The 25,785-nt window shown below is 45.1% G+C and overlaps 1 protein-coding gene and 1 pseudogene across 2 annotated transcripts; one reads left to right on the top strand and one right to left on the bottom strand.

Annotated features, from left to right (window-relative positions):
• On the top strand, window positions 1-24,225 carry LOC125543785 (gamma carbonic anhydrase 1, mitochondrial). 2 transcript variants are annotated; one of them, XM_048707251.2, is made up of 5 exons: window positions 3-300; window positions 2,789-2,932; window positions 20,057-20,182; window positions 23,126-23,277; window positions 23,628-24,225. In XM_048707251.2, exons 1-5 carry the CDS (start codon window positions 195-197, stop codon window positions 23,886-23,888), a joined length of 789 nt encoding a protein of 262 aa, XP_048563208.1. In that variant the 5' UTR covers window positions 3-194; the 3' UTR covers window positions 23,889-24,225. The 2 variants fall into 2 exon arrangements, with proteins under 2 accessions (XP_087402987.1, XP_048563208.1); XM_087546861.1 differs by lacking the exon at window positions 20,057-20,182 and having other exon boundaries at window positions 1-300.
• Window positions 10,617-13,042, bottom strand: LOC147979370 (uncharacterized; annotated as a pseudogene).
• Window positions 24,226-25,785: the final 1,560 nt, after the last annotated feature.

The raw sequence follows: 25,785 nt of genomic DNA, 5'->3' as shown, positions 1-25,785 counted from the left end.
GCGGCCGAAGAAGCGCCAGCGCTCTCCACAGGCCCAGTCCCCACTCTCTCCCTCCTGACCCCCTCAGCTCAGCCCCCCTCTCTCCTCGAGATCTCCCACGGGCCAAGGCCAGGAGCCAACAAACGCAAGGCCACCGCCGCCTCTGCGCCTACGCAGTCGCCGTTCTGCGATCTTGCCCGCCGCCGCCCGGAGATATGGCGAAGGCGTTTTACGCGGTAGGTTTCTGGATCCGGGAGACCGGTCAGGCCCTCGACCGCCTCGGCTGTCGCCTCCAGGGGAACTACTTCTTCCACGAGCAGAGTAAGCATAAACACCTTCCCTCGCCCCTAATAATCCTACCTTTCGCCCCTCCCTCGCCGATTTCTGCAGATACTTCGGGCATCGCGTGGATTCGGTCTTCTCTGGCGGTCCCAAATGAGTGAGCATTTCGGGATTGCCGCCTAGGGTTAGGGACGGTTCAGGAAATATTACGGTCATGTGTGCCCCATTAGGTTGGGGTTGGTCTAGGGTTATCTATTCTTAGGTCATCGTGCATTCGTCGTTAATTCACATGCTAAGATTCGAATTCAAATTGAGGTGTCTTTCTACGCAGGTTGCTTCATAGTGTGCTAAAATTATGGAGGTGGACAGTTGTATGGATTATGGATCATTCTTTGGTAGAACTTGCTACTTACCCAATTGTTTATACCAATGGGATATTAACTGAAAGTCCTGAATATGTCAAATTGCTATCCGCAATATCTATTATCGTTAGGTATTTGCCATGATATTGGGATGCTATACGAATAGCTGTAGTTCTGTTAAACATTCTTGAGCTCCTTTCTGCCCCCTTTATCGTTCTAGGCCTTTTTATTTACCATACCAGGTGAGCTGAAACTCGAGGAATTCCTGTCCAAGACGGGGGTTGTGGTTGGAGTTTAATAATGTTTTTGATAATTTGTTTGTTTCAAATAACTTATATCGTTATTGGTAAGATTTACCTTTATCTTTACAGATAGTCGGTCATGGCTTTTGAGATTTTACATGATGTCAACTAAAATTTTAGAAGTTCTAGAGCTGTCGATGATGGTTTCCTCCGACGAGTTGATGCTCACTAAGATGCTTGAAGATAATTTAATAGCTCCAGTTCTGTTATCATCGCCATGGACCATCCTACTCCATTTATTGTTTGAGGTTTTACTCATTCTGTTGCAAAATGTAGGGCGTGTTTTTATCGGTTTAAGACAAGACTTTGACCACAACAGTCACTCCATAAGTATGCAATGTTATATGATTTTTTGTACTCAAAATTATTTCCTTATAATTGTGATTTTGAATAACACAACCAAATTTTAACATACTAATTGTTCGTCAAAAGCCCCCTAGGTAGCTGGTGCTGCAGCTTGCTTGTTAGAATTATCTCTTGTCGCGATTGACTATTGCCCCGACCAGGGATCGCCATTTACATCTGTCTTTGATTCAAATACTCCCTCCGTTCCTAAATATTTGTCTTTTTAGAGATTTCAAATGGACTACCACATACGGATGTATATAGACATATTTTAGAGTGTAGATTCACTCATTTTGCTCCGTATGTAGTCACTTGTTCAAATATCTAGAAAGACAAATATTTAGGAACGGAGGGAGTAGAAATTAACACTGGTAGTTTGCTTTCAAAAGACTCTTAATCTCCTGAATCTACAATACTCTAGTATGCAAGCAATTGTACCCTTAAATTATTAACTCTTTGAGTAAATTGCACAATAAACGTAGCATTTAAGTTTTCCTTCCGCATGACACAATATCTTTGGCAATCTAGTATTGGATCTGACTTGCTTACAGCCCCCACTCGCAGCCATGTCTCAAAATGCTGGCTGGCCGTGGACTGTGGTGGTATCTGATGTGTCTCGTTGGAGTAGTCTCTCTGTTGCACAGCAGACCCCAAGACACGCTGTTCAATCTTAGCCTCTCAGGCTGCGCCAATCTCCCATGTCAACACTGTTGCCACCGTATCAGCCCAGAATCGTGCCTGTAGCTAGTTCTGCTCTGTCAGTAAGCTGGCCTACGCAGACAGTTTGTTTAGGTGATATAAAGCGCTTTCCTTTGGCAGAGGATTGGCTGATTGTGGATGTATTTCTTAGAGGTTTTGTTTTATACAAATGAGTTCGGTATACATGGTGAATTGTGCAATTTGCTCCGGTACTGTACCCGCTGCTCCCGAGAGCGACACAAATATGACTGGACACTTTTTGGTTCTGCACATTTCTCCCTAATCGATCCATTATCCTTGGATGTGCATATGTTGTGTTCACCCCTTGCTTGTATATCTGATGATGTTATTTTTGCTGTTTTCTGCTGGATTGTTTTTATATATTTGTAGGCTTAGTAATTCCGTGTTAGCATTTTGATTGTGCATCTCCTGAATGATATCTAAGTATGTCACATTTCAGTAAAAAAGGCATTGACATTTCACTTACATCGACTATCTTCTTTGAGCACTTAATCTCTGATCAAGCTCATGAATTTGTGTTTCCTCTTCATGTCACACTCTGGATAAAATTATCCATCTGTAAGTTTTTTCTTCATCTGCATATTAGCTTTCTGTGGCTGTGAAGTGGCAGATAACTCGGAGACACTTTTTGATTACCTGATCTTCTGCATCTTTATCTTCAGGATGCTGCTTATGTTCTGCACTGCATCTAATTATTATGGCCATGTTTTATGTTGACATATGTTATAATTGTTTGTGCTGTTGTGAGCAACTACACCTATAAAAGTGCTAACATGATTTTGTTTTGGACCTTTCCAGTTTCAAGGCATCGCACACTTATGAACATCTTTGACAAAGCCCCTCATGTTCACAAAGAGGCATTTGTCGCTCCAAGTGCATCCCTTATTGGCGATGTTGAAGTTGGGCAAGGGTCTTCAATTTGGTACGGATGCGTCTTAAGAGGTTTGTGCTCAGTGTTCCAGTGAGCATCATTTTGATCTTCTTTGCTAAATTAACGGGTGCTTCCAAATTGTGCCTGTATTCAGATTTGACTGTACCAAAATGTGTGATAGTAATCACCCCGTTGTGCTGCGTTTCTTTTCCAATAGTCTTCCGGCTCTTATCTTATGCAATTTACTTTCTAGTTCTGGTTCTATATTATTCTTGGCTAGCATATCTTTCGTTATTTGTTATTTCTATACATAAATAAATACATCATCCAAGACAAATAAGCAACAGTTCTGTGGCTAAATGCACCATGCATATCCATTTGCATCGTCTTGTTGCAGATAATGTTGAGAAGGGTGAGTTCAGTGTACATTAGTTGTAGCCTTGTAGGTGCGGTGGGCGTGCACAGTCCATGGTTTATTATTCCCTTAAATATGCAGTTGAATTTAACAAAATACCCAGCAGTATGAAGATTTGAAGAGATAGACCCCATGGATTTTAGTAACTAGATATTAGACAGATGATTGATTCGTAGCTCCACCAGTGGGTGATCATGATCATGTCTTTCCATCTCCATGTTTTTTTTTGCCTTGCCACCTTATGCAAACGTTGACGCCTGAGTGCAGCTAGTTTTTCTTTCACTAGATCTATTTGATCCATGCTGGAATTTCTCAGTATACAAATAATTTAAATTCCCAACTTTAAGATTTGCCGTTTACTGAAAATTGCAAAAAAGGGAAACTACAAGGAGGATACGGCATGATGGCCCACCTGTCATTTGCAGTAAAACGCAGATGATCTGTTGCTGTGTTGTATTGTAAACAAGAATATCGTTTGAAGAAAAAGGAAAGAGAGGGGCTCTCAGCTTACAATGAAGAGCAAGCAAGAAATGTGATCTTTCTTGTCCCTCGACTCCCTTACAAAAGGCATGATGCAAGTCCAATTTCAGGGGTTTGTTCATTGAACAATCGTAGCAGCACGTTATCCGAGGAGGATAAATAGTGATGCTACTCTTCCTCACCAGTTCTATCAGTCCACTGCCTCTTTCTCTCCCATAACCCACAACTCTGACTGCAGTTTTGATTTTGTTCTTTGTGGTGCCTTGAAGGCGCCGCCATTGTGGTGCCTCACACGAGTTGATGATTCGGCACCGGGTTAGGTCTAGGCATGTTCATGACCCCCAGCGGCGTGCTTTCTTGGTGTTTGTATTTTGTGTGTTTTTCAATGCTTGTCTTCAGTGTGATACTCCATATTTGTGTTCCTTCATGTTGTTATGTTGCTTAGTCTAGGTTTCAAGTCTATCACTTAGGATGGATGGTGTTATATCTCTTGTAACAGATGCCAATATCCTGCAGCAACGGTGACATAATATTATTGTGTGGACACCGTCGTTGTTTGTGCCTCACCATCTTTCAGATTTAGCTATTTGTTGAGCTAATGTTTTCATAAGCAGTAGAACTAATGCCATATCAATCCATGATCTTCTATGCTTCGTTATATCTACTTGTTACTACTTTCTCCAGGTTTATTATATAGCCCCCCACGTATTTTGGGTCAAACTTTGACCATATGTTTAACTAATAAAATAGAGATAAGCCCACTTTTCAATCCTTAACTAACCAGATGGTTTAAGAATCAACCCTGAACTCATTAACCGGTTACTGCATGACCTCCAACTTATCCCATCGCCCCCCTTAACCGGGCGAAAACTGTTTTTTTGCTCATGCGGCTGGTATTTACCGAGTCGACCGCCTCATCGGCATTACAATTTGCCATGTCAGCTAGCTCACTAAAGGCACCGAGTCGCGGCGCCTCACTCCCCAACCCTTCACTCTATTACCCCAACGCTAGACGGCAGACTGACGAACGGTGGTGCTACACATCCGATACGTGCTACCCTCTCCACCCCCTTGCCACGGCCCCAAACCAAGAGCATGGTGGGGCTTCAACGTCGGTGTTGTCCATGCACGATGTTGAGCCGGTTCATCTCATGGCTGCTCACCCAGTATGCCATGGCGGGGTGCGCGGCGGCCAACGCGAGTCAGAAGAGGACGTCGGCAGCTGTGACTAGAACGGTGGGGAGATGGAGTAGAGCGGGACCAACAACAATGGAGAGTGGGCTTGTGGGGGGTGCTTCCCGCTCACGATTGAGCATTTCAACATGCTAAGAGGGATTAGAGGAAGCTCTTGGAGGAAGGGACCAAGAGGAAGCCCCTCTTGATTTGCGAGGCTGCGGCGGTGTCCTCGGCCGGAGAGGAAGAAGGCTAGCATGGGAGAAATTGCAGCTCGGGGAGCTCGATTGAGAGTGATCGGAGTTCGGTGGCGAAGCGTGGCATGATCGGGTTGGCTTATTTGCAGGCAGTCGTCGGTGCGCCATGGGCGGCACGCATGGTTGCATGTGGTAGGAAGCAGCGATGAGCGTTCTTAGTCTTGTTGTGGCTTAGCGATGGTTCTAGAGGCTTGGTCAAGGCTAGGAAGGCTGTGAGGACCAAGTGGAGCAAGCCAATGCTGCGGGGCTGCAACATCGATGCCGCAATGTCTCACGCAATCGAGTTGTTCGACATGCTCTCCTGAGCTTTGGAGGAGAGAAATGTCGGGGAGAAAGAGGAGCAATGGAGGGGTGTAGTTGCAGGTTCCAGGGGAGGCTGAGGGGCATACATGGCGCATGTGGTGTGCCAGCACCAGTCTTGCCACACCCAAATGCCGGTTTGGCTGGGTGTTAGTGTAACTTCTGATCCGACAGTACTCTCGGTGTTGGTTTTGAAACCCTAACTTGTAAACTCCAGTAGCCAAAGCAACGTACGTGCAAGCTAACCTCACAAGCAGCCAAGCAGGCAGCTTAATTGATAGTAGCTAGCTAGCTCGTACTTGCCGGCGACTTGTATTACACAGGATCGATTCGATCTTTGGCAAGACGTAGCGACTTCTTTCGATAGAACGAACACAAAAACGAATTGATGTGATGGCCACAGGTGCGTGTCGCACCTGTTGAATACTTTGTATTGCTTTTCTCTTCTCTAATTTTCTGGTTACAAGGAGCACCCCTGGGGTGCTTTTTATACACGTCCATAAGGGACTATGGAAATAGACTAGGACTAGGAATCCTAATACTACTAGGACTCGCACTTACTCTTTTTCCTAATCCTACGTGTACTGAGGCAACGTGGTTAACTTCTACATTCACCTCCTTAACCTTGTTGCTTGACTGCATCTCATGTACTCCGACTTTGTTCCTCATCTCGGTGAACTTCTGCCGACCAAGGGACTTCGTGAGAATGTCGGCAAGCTGCTCCTTCGTGTTCACGTGCTGGACTTCGATCATCCCTTCCTCAATGCACTCCCGGATATGGTGGAACCGGGTATCTATGTGCTTGCTCCTCTCGTGATGAATCGGATTTTTGCACAAAGAGATTGCAGCTTGGTTGTCAATCTTCAATGACACCTTCTGCACCTCCCACTTTGCAAGATCAGCTAGGAGTCTTCTCAGCCACACTGCTTGACAAGCCGCCGTGCTTGCCACTATGTATTCTGCCTTGCATGAAGACAACGCAACCACCTTTTGTTTCTGAGAATTCCAGCTGATAGGATTTGGGCCAAGGTAGAATATCATGCCCGTGGTGCTTTTCCAGTCATCCACATCACTTGCCATGTCACTATCTGAGTATCCATGAAGGATCAACCCTTCCTTTCCCTTTCTGTACGTGCAGCCAAGATTAATAGTGCCTTTCACATAGCGCAAAATTTGCTTGACCGCGCTCATGTGCTCGGTTGTCGGATTCTCCATGAAACGACTCACGATCCCGACTGAATAAGCCAAGTCAGGTCGGGTATGCACCAAATATCTTAGGCTGCCCACAACGCTTCGATACATTGTGGTGTCCACCGGCGGATTTGAGCTACGCTTGCTCAACTTGTGGCGTTGGTCCATTGGAGCTTGTGTCTTGTAGCAATCTGTCATGCCACACTTGTCCAATAACTTGACCGCATAAGCCGATTGACATAGGGAAATCTCCTCGGAGCTTTGCTTCACTTCGATGCCCAAGTAATAGCTGAGTAATCCCAAATCGCTCATGCTAAACTTCTTCATCCGCGCCGCCTTGAAACGTTCAATTTCTTGCGCGCTATCTCCGGTGATAATCAGATTGTCGACATAAACTCCAACTAGCAGGTTTGATCCTTTGGAGTTCTTTGTATAGACGGCGTGCTCGAGGGGGCATCTCTTGAACCCGAGCGAGATCAAACTTCGGTCTAACTTTGCGTTCCAAGCTCTTGGCGCTTGCTTCAACCCGTAAAGTGCCTTCTTGAGCTTGTAAACTTTCGCTTCTTCGCCTTTCTTCTCGTAGCCGAGGGGTTGTTCCACGTACACTTCTTCTTTGCTGCCAAAGCTAGGAGCACTCTCACGGTCTCGATTCGAGCAACCGGTGCAAACACCTCCTCATAGTCAACTCCTTGATGTTGTACGTAGCCCTTTGCGACGAGTCTTGCCTTGTACTTTACAATGGCACCCTTCGTGTCCTTCTTTAACTTGTAAACCCACTTCAAACCTATGGCCTTTTGGTTTGGAGGTCGGGTTACCAAAGTCCACGTGCCATTGCTCTCGATCGCCTTCATCTCCTCATCCATGGCGTGCATCCAACTTGAACTTTTGCTCGCCTCTACGAAGTTCGCCGGCTCCTCAACTCCGAGTAAACACAAATCGGAGCACTCGAGCGTAACTGGCTTTGCGTACTTGTAGACTTTCTTGAGGGTCTTGTAGCGATGAGGCCCGGAAGAATCCGTTGTGGCTTGCGAAGGAGGCGACACAAATTGTGTCGGCGTCGATGCACTTGAGGAAGACGGTCGAGTCTCGGGCGTGGTAGATGCCGGGTCGTTGGCATCTGCGTCTTCGGCGTAGTCGTCGTGATCGTGACCATCATCTTGATTGTCATCATCACTATGCGCCTCATTGTCGATGTCGTTGTTGAGATCTCTACCCGTGTCTTGCACATCGTTGTCGCTATCACCTTGCGACCCATGCGCGTCGTCGTTTGGTGTCGGCACCATGATGATCACTACCATTGTGGTCACCTTGGTTGGGCGTCTTGCCAACCACCTGGACGTCCTCCCCTGCATCATCATCCGTTGGAAATTCAACCGTGAATATATTACCATTTGGAGCATCGTTGGCTGTTGCGCTCCAATTCCACGCTTGGTTTTCTTCAAATACGACGTTGCGTGAAATCCGTAGACGCTTGGTTCGTGGATCGTAGAAGCGGTATGCCTTGGTGCCGGAACTTCTCTCGTATCCGATGAACACCATCTTGGTGCTGCGATCGGCAAGCTTTGAGAGATGCGGCTCCGCCGTCTTCACATGCGCCACACACCCGAACGTTCGTAGATGAGACACATTCGGCTTCCGTCCGTAAATTGCTTCATACGGAGTCTTGCCGATCACCGCCTTCGTTGGAGCCCGGTTGAGAAGATAGACTGCTGTCGAGACAGCTTCTCCCTAAAATGTCCCTGGCAGATTCTTGCTCTTGAGTAAGCTCCTTGCCATGTCAACGGCGGTTCGATTGCGCCTTTCAACAACCCCGTTCTGCTGCGGCGTATAAGGTGCCGTGAGGAACCTCTTTATGCCAATCTTCTCGCAGTAGTCGTTGAACTCGTTCGACGTAAACTCTCCGCCGCGATCTGTCCGTAGAGCGCGAACCTTCAACTTGTGTTCCATCTCTGTTGCAGCCTTTAGCTTCTTGAATGCTTCAAACACCTCATCTTTAGATCGTAGGAGAACGACCCACATATATCTCGAGTAGTCATCTACCACAAGGAAGAAGTACTTCTTTCCTCCATGAGTTGCTGGGGTGATAGGGCCACATAGATCACCATGGAGCAGCTTGAGTGCATGACTTGCATGATAGGTAGACTGAGCAGGGAATGGCCTGCGGTGTTGTTTTCCAACGAAGCACCCATCACATACTCGATCAACATGGTCGATAAACGGCATCCCAGATACCATCTCCATCTTCGACATCTTCTTCAAGGCGTAGAAGTTAACGTGTCCAAATCTAGCATGCCATAACCATGAATCGTCATCACTCTTGGCGAGCCAACACTCTGGTTGAGATTGATCAAAGTTGAGGATATAGAGCCTGTTCCGTGTGCGATTAACATGGGTTAGCACGTTTTGGAGGTTGTCGAAGATCATCAACACTCCGTTCTCAATATCCACCTTGCATCCATTCTTGTCAAGTTTCCCGACAGAGATGATGTTGTTGCGAAGCTGTGGGATGTAATACACTCCGGTGAGTATGCGATGTTCTCCTATGAGACCCTCGAAGAGGACAGAACCTTGCCCGCAAATCTCCACATTTGAACCATCACCGAACTTGACCGAGCCTTGAACATCATATTCCAGCTCGAGAAACTTCTCCTTGCACCCCGTCATGTGGTTACTGGCACCTGTGTCTAGATACCACGACATGTTCTGACTCCCGGATAACTTTGGTGTTACCTTTTTCCCATGAAGTAGCACCTTCCGGTTTGGCTTCGCAACTGCTGTTTGGACGAGATCACAAACTTCGGCCATCAGAAGACCTGGACGTACGTCTTCCTGCTTTGCCAAATTTGCCTTGATCTCCCGCTTGTTAGGCTCCGGACAATCCTTCGCAAAGTGACCCATCTCGTTGCAGTTATAGCACTTGACCTCGGACATATCCAAGTTCCGTGGCTTCCGCTCTTTAGATCGGTCCACCTTACCATGACTTTGTGGCTTGCCTTTTCCTTTGCCTTTTCCGGTTTGTTCGCCACGCTTCGTGTTGTTTGAGCCTTCACCACCGTCACGCCTTCCTTTGCTACTTGGGGCCTCCCAATCTGCGCGCGAGTACATGAGTTGGTCACCACCTCCTCCTTTGCCTTTCCGACAGCCACGAGCATTCTCTTCCCATGTCCGCAAGCGTCCGATCGCCTTCGTTATGGTCATGTCGTTGATGTCGTAAAGCTGCTCGAGCGTGCCGATGATGAACGTGAATTTATCAGTCATCGAACTAAAAAACTTCTCCACAATCTTGGCTTCCTCGAGCTTCGCACCAAGCGCGCGGATCTCTCCCACCAATGTAGTCAGACGCATGGCATAGTCGTTCACCGATTCAGTTTCCTCCATCTGCAACTTGTGAAATTGGCGCTTCAGCACTTGTGCCCGAGCCTTCGTGACGCGATCTTCTCCAATCCTCATCTCTTTGAGTGCGTTCCATGCCTCTCTTGCTGTCTCGAACTCCGCCAATGTCATCAGCACAGAATCCGGCACAGACTGGGCTATGGCGGCCATGGCACCTTCGTCGCACTCCTGGTCAAAGTCGTCGTCCGTGATGGCCTCCCACACTCGAAGGGTTCGGAGAATGATCTTCATAATCACCGCCCACACGCCGTAGTTGGCGTCGGTGAGCATCGGGTACTGGATGGGGATATTGCGATGCGCCAGTACGTTGGCGCCGCCCGTTCCGCCACCACTAGTCGCTGACTTGCTGCCCTTCTTCACCTTGTCGCTGTTCTTGTTCGCCTTGGAACCGCCGTTGCCAGACTTGACTGACTCAGCGTCGCTGTCCGTCATCGTAGATCGTAGATCGTCGAGGCTCTAGATAACAAGTGTTGGTTTTGAAACCCTAACGCTCTGTTTGGATGTAGACATTCAAGACCTGGATATTGCATTGGCTCCAATGCCTAATATCCCAAGGCATTGGTATTGAGCTGCAATGCCACACTTTGTGTTTGGATGTTCTTGTATTGGGCACTTGGAATTCAAGGGACGGAGGAATGCCAAATCTTGTTTGGATGCGCATAGTGTAGAATTGGGCATTGTGAAATGTATGAACAATATAATAATTTCTTGTACAAGTTTGGAAATTAAATCTGATCATCATGCCATACATTTGAGAGATTATTGTATTATAATACATAAAATTGCATGCAAATAAAATACAAGAAAAATTGGCTGAAAAGTGTACATAGGCAACATGAACATATTATCATGCACTGGACAAGTTCCAACTCCTCAAAAACATGAAAAATAGGCTGAAAACTGTACATTACAGTAGTATACAGCAGCATATTATGATGAACTTGATAACACAATCAACTGTTCAAAAACATGAAAAATTAGGCTGAAAACTATATGTAACAGCCACATATCATGATGAACTTGAGAACATCAATTTGTCCAAAAACTATCATCAACAACAACATATTATGATAACCTTGCCAACAACATTACATATTATAACATGTCTCACACCATCCAGAACACATAGCAAGTCTTGTGCATAACAACGCAACTTTAGGACAAGTTTAGAAGTCTCTCACAAACTAGGAGAAATAAGAGTAGCAACACACATACATATTATAACATGTCTCACACCATCCAGAACACATAGCAAGTCTTGTGCATAACAATGCAACTTTAGGACAAGTTTAGAAGTCTCTCACAAACTAGGAGAAATAAGAGTAGCAACACACATACATATTATCAATCAAGAGCCATTCTACTAATTCAACATCAACAACCATTCCTTCCTGATGTTCATGGGAAGCTCAAGAAGCGCTTGGTACAAGCGTTCGCTAAGGATCAACTTACCATAAGATCGCAAGATGTCACCACGAGCTAGATCAGGGATCATCTCAAGTGTCGCAAGGATTTCAGCAGGAGGTGTAACTTGGGGCAGAGGTAAAGGCTCGAGTGACTTCAAAGCATCATGAAATGAGCCTTTCATATCCCCAAGAAGGCACAGGATGGCATCACCAGTTCGCTGTTTTTTTGTGGCACTTCAGGAGAGGCTTCATTGGGTTCCGTAGTTGGTTCTACAACAGTTTCAGCACCAGTGACAGCGCCTTCACCATTTGCATGATCTTTTGAGTATATGGTGGTGATAGCATCCCAATTCTTAATGACCCTGTTCTTGTAAAATCCTACTTTCTTGTTAGCCTGCACACACACACACAAAAAAAAAAGAGAGAATTGTCAAACAAAGGTAGATCTTACATATGTACAATATAATCAAAATGTGGAAAGGATAAGTTTCTTACCACGACATATTTAAGCCACACATCTTCACTATCAATTGACAGCTTGTTATTGACCCAATCCCACCCAAATCCACTTTGAGATAGCATCTTGCTAATGGCCTCGTAGTGCTTTTCAAAGGTTTTGCACCTTGAACTGATGTTTTCCTTTGTGATGGTCACAGAGCACTTCTCACGCACATTACCTATAACAGCATTGTAGACATGGGACTTCCATCCGTTCTGGGCATGATCGCCATTGTTGTGATGCTCAACAAGGACCTTGAGTAGTGCAGTGTCCATTTCATCTGTCCATGTGAGGTAATTTCTACCAAATTTTTTTCCACCTCCTTCAGCCATGGTCCTACAAGAAAATTCATGCACATAATATCCAAACACAAAGACAACATAAGGTGCATGTAAGTTGAAACACAAAGACAGCAAGGTAATGTCACACACACACACACACACACACACACATATATATATATTAATTTCATAATATGAGGCATGTACAGAATACCCAAAAGGCACACATTCCACCAAAGTCATATCAAGGTTGATCCACACATCCCACCAAAGTCATATCAACTAGCTAGCACAAAAGAGAACACCATTATCTAGTCGACCCGCACATCCTACTCCAACTCTAGTTCAGCATGTCTCACGAGGTACTCGTCAAACATGTCATTAGCTAGCTGCTCTCTAAAGTTGGTCCATGAAGTGCTGACTTGAACACTCCTAATTAAGTTAGCATCATCTAGAGGATCATCTTCGGAAGAGGATCATCCACACATCTCTAAAGCTGAACCCTCCCAGCCAGGCAAGACATACATAAATTTCATATTCCAATCAACCACACCAAGCATGTTAGTGCTGATAGCTTGCTTCCTGTTCCTATATCTCCCTTGGTCACACACGGGCACACAAACATCAACATGACACCCATCTAGCGCTCCAAGTGCATTGCCAAACCACTTCCATTTGTAATCATCAGGTGGCTGAGTAGAAGGATCAGGAAGCTTAATGAACTCCGCGGTTAGAGATAGAATCGCTGTTAATACATTGTCAAAGTGGGTACTAATAGTCCATAAGGAGCGCTTGTAAGTGCCACGCAGAATCCTCATTTTGATACCATGGCCAACTACCAACAAGAACATTGCCACCTTTTCTTCCACGAAAACATAGACACTGTCATGAAGACCAGCCCTCTCACGCAACATGGTGCATAAGTCATGGAAGTTTCTTTTAGTTAAATGCAACTGATCATAGCATGTTACTTCTGCCCCATCATACATTCCTTTTAGCAAATACTTCCGATGAATGTTCTTTTCCTCATCGTCACTAAAACTCCCTAAATCCCTTGGTGCCCTCCTCGTACTAAGATATGCTATCCCACGAAGAAACGATTCAAAGTACAGTTTGGTCAAAACTATCCGTCTCCTCTTTCTTCTTTTGTTCTCCTCGTTTATGTAAGCAACCAAGTCCATGTCAGACATGGTGCAGCTACATTACATTTCACAAATTAGACATTCATGCCTCATTCAATCACACAAGTAAATATACAAAGACATGGTACAGCAAGCATTTCAAAAATTATGCTACGGCTAGCTATTAAGGACAAGTCATCAATCAGCCATACGACATAAGCAAGCAAGATACAATCAGGCATATAAGACAAGCTATCAAAAATTGTTGTAGTAATTTATGCTACAACAAGCTATCAAAATTTCAGCAAGCATTCAGTCATTTAAGACAGGGCACAACAAGCATTCACTATATTGTCAAATGCTGATTCTAGTTCTCTTCACCACATGAATGCATGGCCAAACAAAACTTATTTTTTCCTTACTGATAGCAAAAATTATCTTTGAACATACCTTCAGTTGGTCTACAGGGATGTGCCAATCCAAAACAAATAACCTGTAGCAGAGTTAATTTAAGACAGATTAGTATCTTAGTATGCAAACATATTGGGGAGGAGGGACGAACTGTGATGGGGAAGAGGGGGAGCAGCCATCAGATCTGAATGGGAGGGAGGGGAGGTCATGGGATTAGGGTTGAGTAGGAGAGGGAGAAGGGCAGATGGGGGGTGGTAGATGGACGGAGCTACCGCTGGTAGGGATGGGAGAGGGACAATCCAAGGGACGGGTCGCCGGCGGCCATCGGACCTGAAAGGGCTGGGGAGATTGGGGAGGGCAGGGGGAGATGAAGCACGAGGAGAAGGCCTACCGGAGCAAGGGGAGAAGGAGGAGGAGGAGCGGGAGATGGAGGAGACCTGCCGGAGATGGGAAAGGAGGAGGACGGCGGCGGGAGATGAGCACCCACCTGCGCCGCCGCTGTTTTCCCGCGCCGCTTCTCCTGCGGCCTGTGTTCTCTGTTTTCGGGGGAGGAACGGGGAGGGTTGAAGAGGTAAGCGAGCCAGACTGGGCAATTTCAGCCGAAAACAGAGCGGGGAGGCAAGGTATTCGCGCGGGCACTCGCTAGTCTTGGCGCGCTGTGTCCAATATCAGGCTACGATGCCACGACCGAATACCCAGTGCATCCAAACGCTGGCATTCGGGAGCTACAAATGCCAAATGCCAATATTACCTCCCAATCCATACATCCAAACATATCGTAACTTGTAAACTCCAGTAGCCAAAGCAACATATGTGCAAGCTAACCTCACAAGCAGCCAAGCAGGCAGCTTAATTGATAGTAGCTAGCTAGCTCGTACTTGCCGGCGACTTGTATTACACAGGATCGATTCGATCTTTGGCAGGACGTAGCGACTTCTTCCAATAGAACGAACACAAAAACGAATCGATGTGATGGCCACAGGTGCGTGACACGCACCTGTTGAATACTTTGTATTGCTTTTCTCTTCTCTAATTTTCTGGTTACAAGGAGCACCCCTGGGGTGCTTTTTATACACGTCCATAAGGGACTATGGAAATAGACTAGGACTAGGAATCCTAATACTACTAGGACTCGCACTTACTCTTTTTCCTAATCCTACGTGTACTGAGGCAACGTGGTTAACTTCTACACTCGGAGGGGTATGGTGGATAGCTAAATTTGTTCGGAGGGATGTACGAGTGGCAGATCGGAATGGCTACACACAAGACACAAGGATTTGCCCAGGTTCGGGCCCTCTCTGATCTCTAGCCAGCACAAGCAATACAACTCTCAGTAGACAACACAAGGATCTCATCAATGGCTCAAAAACCTTGCACGGTACATACCCAAGTATTAGTCAACACTCGAGACAACATAAAACAGCTCCTACATACACAACATAAAAAGAGCCACTAGCTATAATATAAAACAACCAATACCTTGAGGCAAAGAGACATTTTTCCAATAGCCCCTACTCATGATTGTGGCATGAGTTAACTTTCCTTTCTTTGTTCTTGTGTGCTTGCATTCTTCCCAAGCATCACTACAAACCATTGCTCTTAATTCCTTCTTAGCAACCGAACTTTGCAAAGTAACAAATGCTGAAGCAAATCTTGTCACTCCTGGTCTCACAATGTCTCTCTCTTTTGTATAAGACCTTGTCAAGGACAATGTTTTATGATGTGCATAAAGGAAAATAATCAGCTCCTTTGATTTAGTGATTCTAACACCAAACTTTTCAGACGATGTTGGACAAGCTTCTCTTCAATCGGCGCTACCCCAACTCTATCTCGTATATCATCATTCCGGATTCGGTCCTTGTGTGGCCACACATCCATCTCAACATGCACATCTCCGCCACACCTAACTGTTGAACATGTCACCTTTTAGTCAGCCAACACTCAGCGCCATACAACATTGTGGGTCAAACTGCCGTCCTATGGAACTTGCCTTTTAGCTTTTGTGGCACTCTCTTGTCATAGAGAATGCCAAAAGCTTGGTGCCACTTCATCCATCCAGCTTTGATTCGACGATTCACATCTTCATCGATATCCCCATCCTTTTGCAGCATAGACCCCAAATATCTAAAGGTGTACTTCTGAGGCACCACCTGCCCATCAAGGCTGACCTCCTCCTCGTGGAAGCAATTCAACATTGAATTGAAATTTTCTAGCACTGCCCATGCACAAACAGATGGACAAATGGAAGTGGTGAACAAGTTTTTGGGTAATCTGATCCGTTGCATTGGTGGAGAAAGAAAGGGACAATGGGATTTGGCTTTATCTCCTGCAGAGTTCTACAATAACTCCAAGCATAGGTCCACAGGAAGGAGGCCTTTTTCCATTGTCTACACTAAATTTCCAACATATGTGGTGGACCTGGTGAAGCTACCATCAAGGGGAAACTCAAAATCAGCATTGTCCTTTGCTGATAATTACACTGAGTTATTTGAAGAGATTTGTGGTGTTTTGGAAGCACAAAATCAGAAATATAAACAACTTGCTGATTGCAAAAGGAGGCCAAAATCATTCCAAGTTGGTGATAAGGTGATGGTCTACCTCCGAAAAGAGAGGCTGCCTTTAGGTGTTAAAAGGGAAGCTTAGGCAGCGAAGGTGTGGGTCCTTCTCTACCATGAGGAAGATAAATGATAATGCCTATGTGATAGATCTTCCAAGCGACATGGGCAGATCTTCCAAGCGACATGGGCATATCCAACACTTTCAATGTTGCGGACTTGACTCTCTACCATCCAGAAGAAGTGCTCTATGAAGATAACTCGAGGGCGAGTTCGAAACAACCCGGGGAGAATGATGAGGAACAATAGATGAGAAAAATAGAAAAAGGAAACCACATGCTAGATCTGTTTGGCTACTTCTAGATACTTCCACTCTAGTGTAGTATTTCTTCTCTACCCTACCTACTGTTTTCTAGAGTCCTCTAGTTGTGAGTAGCTATGAGTATAATGGTGAATCTTAAGTAATGTTTTCCGGAGTGTTCTAGCCATAACTAGAAGTATGTGAAGACTACCCAAAGCCCTATAAATAGAGGTCGTCACCTCTAGTTTGTACCCAGATGATGTACCCCCACTATCTATAATATATCTTGGTGTTCTTATCTAAGATCTTGGAGTAGATCTTGTGCTCTAGGAGTTCTGGATTGAACTCCTGCTGCCATATTGGCCTACATTCGCCTCTAGAATGATATCTAGCGCAACACGTTGAAGTAGTTCCTTCAACTCTAGTGCTGTACACTTTGTAGCAGCAAGGTGGAGTTGCTCCTCCACAACCTTGTGCTGCTTCACCACCATGCAACTTTTTACTTGACGTTTCACTTGACCAACATGTTGCTTCAATCTGCTTATCCTAATACTGATCTCCTTTCCACACAACCTGCATTTCACCCTCTGTAGATCATCAGGATCATACAAGACTCCAAACTTCCGCCCCATGTCATCTGAAATTTTCTTTTAAATGTTGGAGCACTTGCTGCAGTTGAAGCAACCATAGATTGCTACAAAAATGAATGTTGCATACATATCAGTACACATACCAATCTACAAGTATGTAAAATAAGAATACATCTATATGTTGTTCTACATACATATCAGTACACATGCCAATCTACAGATCTACATGCAAATAAATATATGACTTGCACATCTATATAGATTATAGAATAGCAACAGCAGCAGCAAGCCAGCAACATGGAGCATAAATCAGCAAGCTCATTTATATATGACCTGACAACATTGCCTGTACATGCAAGCAGAGCAGTGAGGAATAGCAACAACTCAATTTCTGCAGCAAACTAGCAACACCTCAAAGTGGTGGGAGGCTACAAAGCATGGATACGGCAGAAACTGCCGAATTGCCGTCCTAGTACTGGGGGATACGGGGACACACGCGGATACGCCGGGATACACGTATCCCGCAGTATCCCATCTTTTCCTAATTAAAAAAAGGCGGAAAGAAATCTGGATACGGCAGATACGGTGTGGACACGGTGGGGACTCGGGAGCCAGCCTCGCTGCCGCAGCCTAGGCTTGAGGCTGCAGCCGCCTGGACTCGCTTCTCTGGTCGCCGGCTCGCTCTTCCCCCGACGAAGAACGTCCATCCAGCAGAGAGGAAGATGGCAAGGCGTTCGAGGACAAGGAAGAAGGACCGGGCAGGGAGAAAGATGGGGACTGCAGCCAGCAGCGAGGAAGAAGATATAAGTGGCGGCGCAATCTTTTTTCTGCTCTCTGCAGCTCTCAGGCGGCTGGAGGAAACAAGAAGAGAAGGGCTAAAGGAGCTGACTAGTCTAGGGTTTCAGGAACTGGACCTTATATGGGCTCTGAGTGGAGAGCTACATGGGTCTGAGTGGAGGGTTCGTATGGGACTATGGGCTGCCCCAAAGTCTTCTATCAATAGAAATGAGGCAACATATATCCAGTAATTCCTTTACAAAAAACATATATCCAGTACAAAATCTCTGATAAAAAATTATCATTAAATCTTTATTACATGCTGTTATTTTTTTCTATATATTGATATACCCTGCCGTATCCCTGAATGGCTGTTTTCGAAAAATGCCGTATCCCGTGTCCCCGTATGTGCGTATCCTCGTCTTTCCGTCCCCATGTCCGTGCTTTTTAGGTGGGAGGAGCAGCAACATACCTTGCTGCTGGACGCCATGGACAGTGCAACGGTGGAGGTGAAGGTGACCTTCATTGGCTTTGGCTGCAGTACTGCAGCAGAGACAGCAGCGTCCGAGGTGAGGGGCAGTGCCGCCGGCTGGTTGGGTGGGGGAGGTGAGCTCGAGCTGCTGAAGGTCGGGGCGCTCGTTTGGGGTGGGGAGGAGGTGGTGGTGGGGGGGGGGGGGGGGGGTTGAGGGGCTGGCCAGCGGCTGCTTGATTTGTGAGCCGGAGAGGGGAGCTGGAGCCGCAATTTCCCTAGCCCTAAGATGTGGGGCGACTGCAGATATGCACAGCAGCCCAATTAATCGCTGCTCCCTGGATTACTCGGTCTGACGGCCTGATTAATTGGCTGGGCAATAAATGCGGGGAATAGGTGTTATGTTGACCATTGATTTTGGTAGTCAATTCTATGGTCAAATTTTGACCCCAATACAAGGGGGCTTATAAACCCAGACTGAGGAAGTAGTTAATAAAGCTGCTATATGATCTGTTATCTTCCGAATCATTTCCCTCGTGCTGGTAGCTTAATAAAACACTTGAGTTCTTTACTAGAATGTCACCGTGGCTATCACTAGTTAGATGAATGCGTGTGCATCTAACTAGCAGGGGGCGGTAGCACTACAATAATTTATGTTCACAGCTACTAACACAACAACTAAGAAATTTTCAGCAGGATGACAAATCGTTAACACTTTTGGGAATTTTTAAACATGTACAAGTAAGATCTAACTAAGAATTGAAGACCATGGATAGGAATAACACTAGTTCTAGTGCTCACTGCAAGAAAGTAATGGGCGGATGAACAAAAAATCTCACATAGCACAGTCGCAGCATCTGAAAGATGGGGAGACACGCCGCAGCGATGTTTTACGGAGAATAATACCTCCCCACCTTCGTCGTAGGATACGTCTGTTCCTGTCCAGCATATGTGGCTAGTGGAGCGATGCACTTGATACTCTGGTTTAAGTAACACCACTGTGAGCATCACATAGAAAAAATAAGAACACTGACATACCACTCTGTCGGAGGCTGCCCAGACTGTTGTACCCTACACGCTGTAGCAGCACCACCATAGGTATGCATCACCTGTCATAACTCTGCAGAGATCAGCCTAGGCACTGTGCTCTTATCTTGAGATGATAGAGGATATCGATTAGAATGGGATTGGTGAGGGAGATTAGTGCTCTCACTTATCCTCAAGGGGTCTCACAACTGAAAACTGATTAGTGCATTTTGTTCTTGCTCTTCGTTACAGGCAGTGCACTGACAGGTGTGCCTGCCGGAGAAGAAATAAGCTTTGACTGGCTGATGCAAGACACCAGTAAAGATGTTCTTTACCATGAAGCAAATATTTTCATGGAATTTTGTTCTTGCGAAGAAAATGTTTTCATGGAATTGATATCTACAGCTGGAAACACCTTTTCTATTTTATGTATTGTTTACTAGTAGTTCCCAAGTTTATTTATATCCTTATGTATCATACTGTACTGTGAGTGTGTGACTTCAGTTGTTAGTCATGCTTCCTACAAGTTACTTAACATACTTGGTTACAGGTGATGCAAATAACGTTCAAGTTGGATCTGGGACCAATATACAGGATAATTCTGTTGTGCATGTGGCAAAATCTAATCTAAGTGGCAAAGTCTTTCCAACTATCATTGGCGACAATGTCACAGTAGGTAAAAATAGATTTACCTTCTGGTTCTTGTTTTAACCACTGATTTATTCCACAGCCTCACGATGTTCAATTGTTCATTATCTGCTTAGACCAAAGTCTAGTATAGTAAAATTGCTATTGATCTTTTCCGGGGTACTACTTTTCATCAATATCCACAAATATTTTGTTATTGGAGCCCTAATTCTATGGTAAGTAAACTGGAAACAAACATACCAGACAGATATCACTCCGCTACCTTGTTTTTGTTCCAACACAATAGTATAGATAATTTTGAAGACAAGTTTGAGCAATTGAGCAACAACATCAACAACAACAACAAAGCCTTTAATCCCAAACAAGTTGGGGTAGGCTAGAGGTGAAACCCATAAGATCTTGCGACCAATTCATGGTTCGGGCACATGGATAGCAAGCTTCCACGCACCCCTGTCCATAGCTAGTTCTTTGGTGATACTCCAATCCTTCACATCTCTCTTTACAGACTCCTCCCATGTCAAATTCGGTCTACCCCGACCTCTCTTGACATTCTCCGCATGCTTGAGCCGTCCGCTATGCACTGGAGCTTCTGGAGGCCTGCGCTAAATATGCCCAAACCATCTCAGACCATGTTGAACAAGCTTCTCTTCAATTGGTGCTACCCCATCATTCCGGACTCGATCCTTCCTCGTGTGGCCACACATCCATCTCAACATACGCATCTTCGCCACACCTAATTGCTGAACATGTCGCCTTTTAGTTGGCCAACACTCCGCGCCATACAACATTGTGGGTCGAACCGCTGTCCTGTAGAACTTGCCTTTTAGCTTTTGTGGCACTCTTTTATCATAGAGGATGCCAGAAGCTTGGCGCCACTTCATCCATCCGACTTTGATTCAATGGTTCACATCTTCATCAATACCCCCATCCTTCTGCAGCATTGACCCATATGCCCATCAAGGGTAACCTCCTCCTCCTCGCGCCTAGTAGTACCGAAACCGCACATCATGTACTCGGTTTTAGTTCTACTAAGCCTAAATCCTTTCAATTCCAAGGTTTGTCTCCATAACTCTAACTTCCTATTTACCCCCGTCTGATTATCGTCAACTAGCACCACATCATCCGCAAAGAGCATACACCATGGGATATCTTGTTGTATATCTCTTGTGACCTCATCCATCACCAAGGCAAAAAGATAAGGGCTCAAAGCTGACCCCTGATGCAGTCCTATTTTAATCGGGAAGTCATCAGTGTCGACATCATTTGTTCGAATACTTGTCACAACATTAACGTACATGTCCTTGATGAGGGTAGTGTACTTTGCTTGGACTTTGTTTGTCTCCATAGGCCTTCTCCAAGTCAATGAACACCATATGCAAGTCCTTCTTTTGCTCCCTGTATCTCCATAAGTTGTCGTACCAAGAAAATGGCTTCCATGGCCGACATCCCAGGCATGAAACCAAACTGATTTTTGGTCACACTTGTCATTCTTCTTAAGCGGTGCTCAATGACTCTCTCCCATAGCTTCATTGTATGGCTCATCAACTTAATTCCACGGTAATTACTAATTAGTACAACTCCGAACACCCCCCTTCTTCTTGAAGATTGGTACTAATATACTCCATCTCCATTCTTCTGGCATCTTGTTTGCCCGGAAAATGAGGTTGAAAAGCTTGGTTAGCCATACTATCGCTATGTCCCCAAGGCCTCTTCACACCTTAATGGGGATACAATCAGGGCCCATCGCCTTGCCTCCTTTCATCCTTTTTAAAGCCTCCTTGACCTCAGATTCCTGGATTCGCCGCACAAAACGCATGCTGGTCTCATCAAAGGAGTTGTCCAGTTCAATGGTAGAACTATCATTCTCCTCATTGAACAACTTGTCGAAGTACTCCCGCCATCTATGCTTAATCTCCTCGTCCTTCACCAGGAGTTGGTCTGCTCCATCCTTAATGCATTTGACTTGGCCAACATCCCTCGTCTTCCTCTCTCGGATCTTGGCCATCTTATAGATGTCCCTTTCGCCTTCCTTCGTGCCTAACCGGCAGTAGAGGTCCTCATACGCCCGACCCCTTGCTTCACCGACAGCTCGCTTTGCGGCCTTCTTTGCCATCTTGTACTTCTCTATGTTGTCTGCACTCCTATCCAGGTACAGGCGCCTGAAACAATCTTTCTTCTCCTTAATCACCTTCTGGACATCATCATTCCACCACCAGGTATCCTTAGCTTCGCTTCTCCTTCCCCTGGACACTCCAAACTCCTCCGAGGCCACCTTACGGATGCAAGTCGCCATCTTCATCCACACATTGTTCGCATCCCCTCCTTCCTCCCAAGGGCCCTCCTTAATGACCCTTTCCTTGAACACCCGAGCTACCCCCCCCCTTGAGCTTCCACCACTTTGTTCTAGCGACTTTCGCACGCTTATCCTGCTGGACACGAATCCGAAAGCGGAAGTCAGCAACCACCAGCTTATGCTGAGCGACAACACTCTCTCCAGGTATCACCTTACAATCTAGGCACGCCCGCCTATCTTCTCTTCTCGAGAGGATGAAATCAATCTGGCTGGAGTGTTGGCCACTACTAAAAGTCACCAGATGTGATTCTCTCTTTTTGAAGAGGGTGTTAGCTACGATCATGTCGTAGGCTAGAGCAAAGCTTAAGACATCTTCTCCTTCTTGATTCCTGATGCCATAGCCAAAGCCCCCATGTGCCCCTTCATGAGCTTTTGTGTAAAACCTTGGTAGAGTTAGCATGACATACATTTGTTAGAGGATATGCACCATCAATAAACATTTGTATTGGAAATTTAAACCAATCTGACACCAACCATTGCCTCTCATCTTGCTCACTATCTGAAATGCCAAAACCAATCTGACAACAACCAGTTATCTGCTATTTAGGACCTTCATTCTCGTGTAAAATATTCACTGATAATTCGGATAACATATATATTCCAAACTTTGTTTCGCAGGGCATAGTGCTGTATTACAAGGATGCACTGTTGAGGATGAAGCTTTTGTTGGTATGGGAGCTACCCTGTTAGATGGTGTTGTTGTGGAAAAGCATGGGATGGTTGCTGCTGGAGCCCTTGTAAGACAGAACACGAGGATCCCTTGTGGAGAGGTTGTGCTTTACTTGACCACTATTGTTTGGATTCTTATTTAGGTCATCTCAGACACGTTTGCTCATCTGGTTTTAATTAACTACCGGTTATTTATGATAAGGTATGTCTGAATCTGGATTAGCATGTGTTAAGAGAAGACCCCATTTTCTTAGATACAAAAAACCCTTTTGACACTACTAGATATTGTGACATGCTTCATGATGCTTTTTTTGGGGGTAATTGCATTTTTCAGTGACTTTGATGCCATGCATTTATGCATGGATGAAACAAAAAAAAATGCTTCATGACTCTTGTTTGATAATCTTATCTCAGCAAGTGCTCTGTTGTTGACTATCTCTGTTCAATTTAGGTATGGGGTGGAAACCCTGCAAAATTTCTGAGGAAGCTCACAGACGAGGAGATCGCTTTTATTGCGGAATCAGCTGCCAACTATTCCAACTTAGCCAAGGCACATGCTGTTGAGAATGCTAAACCCTTGGAAAAGATTGATTTTGAGAAAGTGCTGCACAAGAAATTTGCTCACGAGGGCGATGAACACGATTCCATGCTTAGTGTCACTCGAGAGGTCCCTCCAGAGCTGGCGCCCCCCAGTCCTACTCCTGCCCAATAAGCTTTTCTTATCACCACCTTCAGTTTGGATTCTTATATCTCTATCTGTCCAGTGAGTTTGGCAGTTTACTTTTACTTCAGTAATTTTGGGTCAAGCAATATTTCTAAAGCTGACCATGTACTTCAGTTTCTGTATTCCATATGTTCAAGATCCATGGAACAAATAGATCCATTTCGCACAAATTTACCAGTAGCATGCGCTGTGTGCATAGTTTACTCTGGCTGAAATTGCGAGATGCACTGGAGGCAGCACATGAACTGTTGGCCTGTAGTTAAATGCTTAATTGAATAAATATTTTGATAACAAAAGGTACTGAAGGATAAATTTTATTGGTGAATTGGTTGGTGTTGGATTTATGTTTGTCTGTACTCTCTTCGATCCATGTCAGTTGCCGTTGATTTAGTATAACTTTAGTACAAAGTTGGACTAAAGCAGGACAATTAATATGGATTGGAGGTAGTACAAGTATTTCTGAAACAACTGAATCTTCTGTTTCTCTTAGTTCTACTCCCTCCGTTCTAAATTACTCGTCGCAGAAATGGATGTATCTAGAACTAAAATACATTTAGATACATCCATACCTGTGACAAGTAATACGGAACAGAGGGAGTAGTACGGTAGCGTTCCCTGGTAACGGCCATGATGCGTTGGAATAAGGTCTTTTTAGCCTCCTTATCTTGACAATGTTTGATCCGAACGCTGGCGACTGGTCTGTTGCCTCCTTTTGGATTTCAACAGTTGGTGTGTCAATCAATGGATCTTGGTGCAGCGGCTTCGGCATCTTTCCTTGATTTTTTCGGTGACATGGTCCTTTTTTTCAACCCTCTTGACTGGAGGGGAATATTTTTTTTTGTGCGGGGGACTGGTGGGGAAGAATTAGCCATGCCCGTGTGGTGCACTCTGCACCCTATTGATGCATTATGTTGAAGTTATCTACGTGGTAAGAGGAAGATTTATGTGTTAATTATTGGACGCCAATAACTGCGTCGGTCATGCCGCATGATCTGTCTGGTGTTTCACCAAGCCAGCCCGCACGCCTGCCGTCCCGGCAAACACTTCAACACCCGCATGCCGCATGATCTATCTGGTGTTTCACCAAGCCAGCCCGCACGCCTGCCGTCCCGGCAAACACTTCAACACCCGCATGTCCGGGTGACCACCTGACGGCGAATCAAGATATTGTGTACCAAAAAATCATGCGAAAAAGTAACGTGACGATAACAAGTAGACCAAAAAAATATATCTAAACTCATAAAAACGATAAGAGCAACATGGATAATGAACTGTCAAACTTACAAATTTTGTAAAATGCAGGAACGACATGTAGAACATGGCACCAACTCACAATGGGAGTCCTGCCATCAACATCTTACGCAGCTGAGACATGAAAAATTGCTTGCATGCACAATATGTCAAAAAATATTCACAAAGTATTTGCTACATGACTGATCACTTACCAACTGAAGTTGCCATAACTTATCAACTGCATTTGCCAATCACTTGTCAAATTCATTTTCCATGTCTGATCAACTGCATTTGCCATGTCTGGTAAACTGCAGTTGCCATCTCTGATCAACTGAAATTGCCATCACCTATCAACTGCATTTACAATATCTGTTCAACTACAGTTGCCATGTCTTATCAACTGCATTTGCCATGTCTGTTCAAGCTACATTTGCCATGAATTATCAACTGCATTTCCCGTGCCTTAAAAACTATAGTTGACATCAAACTGCATTTGGCATCATGTATCAAATTCATTTGCCATGTCTGATCATCTGCATTTGCCATGTCTGGTAAACTACATTTGCCATCTCTGATCAACTGCATTTGCCATCACTTATCAACTATATTTACAAAAAATGCCTCTTCAATTGCAGTTGCCATGACTTATCAG

Source organism: Triticum urartu, chromosome 3A (genome assembly GCF_056163025.1).
Source record: "Triticum urartu cultivar PI428250 chromosome 3A, HENAU_Tu73, whole genome shotgun sequence".
Taxonomy (NCBI): domain Eukaryota; kingdom Viridiplantae; phylum Streptophyta; class Magnoliopsida; order Poales; family Poaceae; genus Triticum; species Triticum urartu.
The sequence above is the reverse complement of the archived record's forward strand: the minus strand, read 5'-3'. Positions and strand labels throughout refer to the sequence as shown.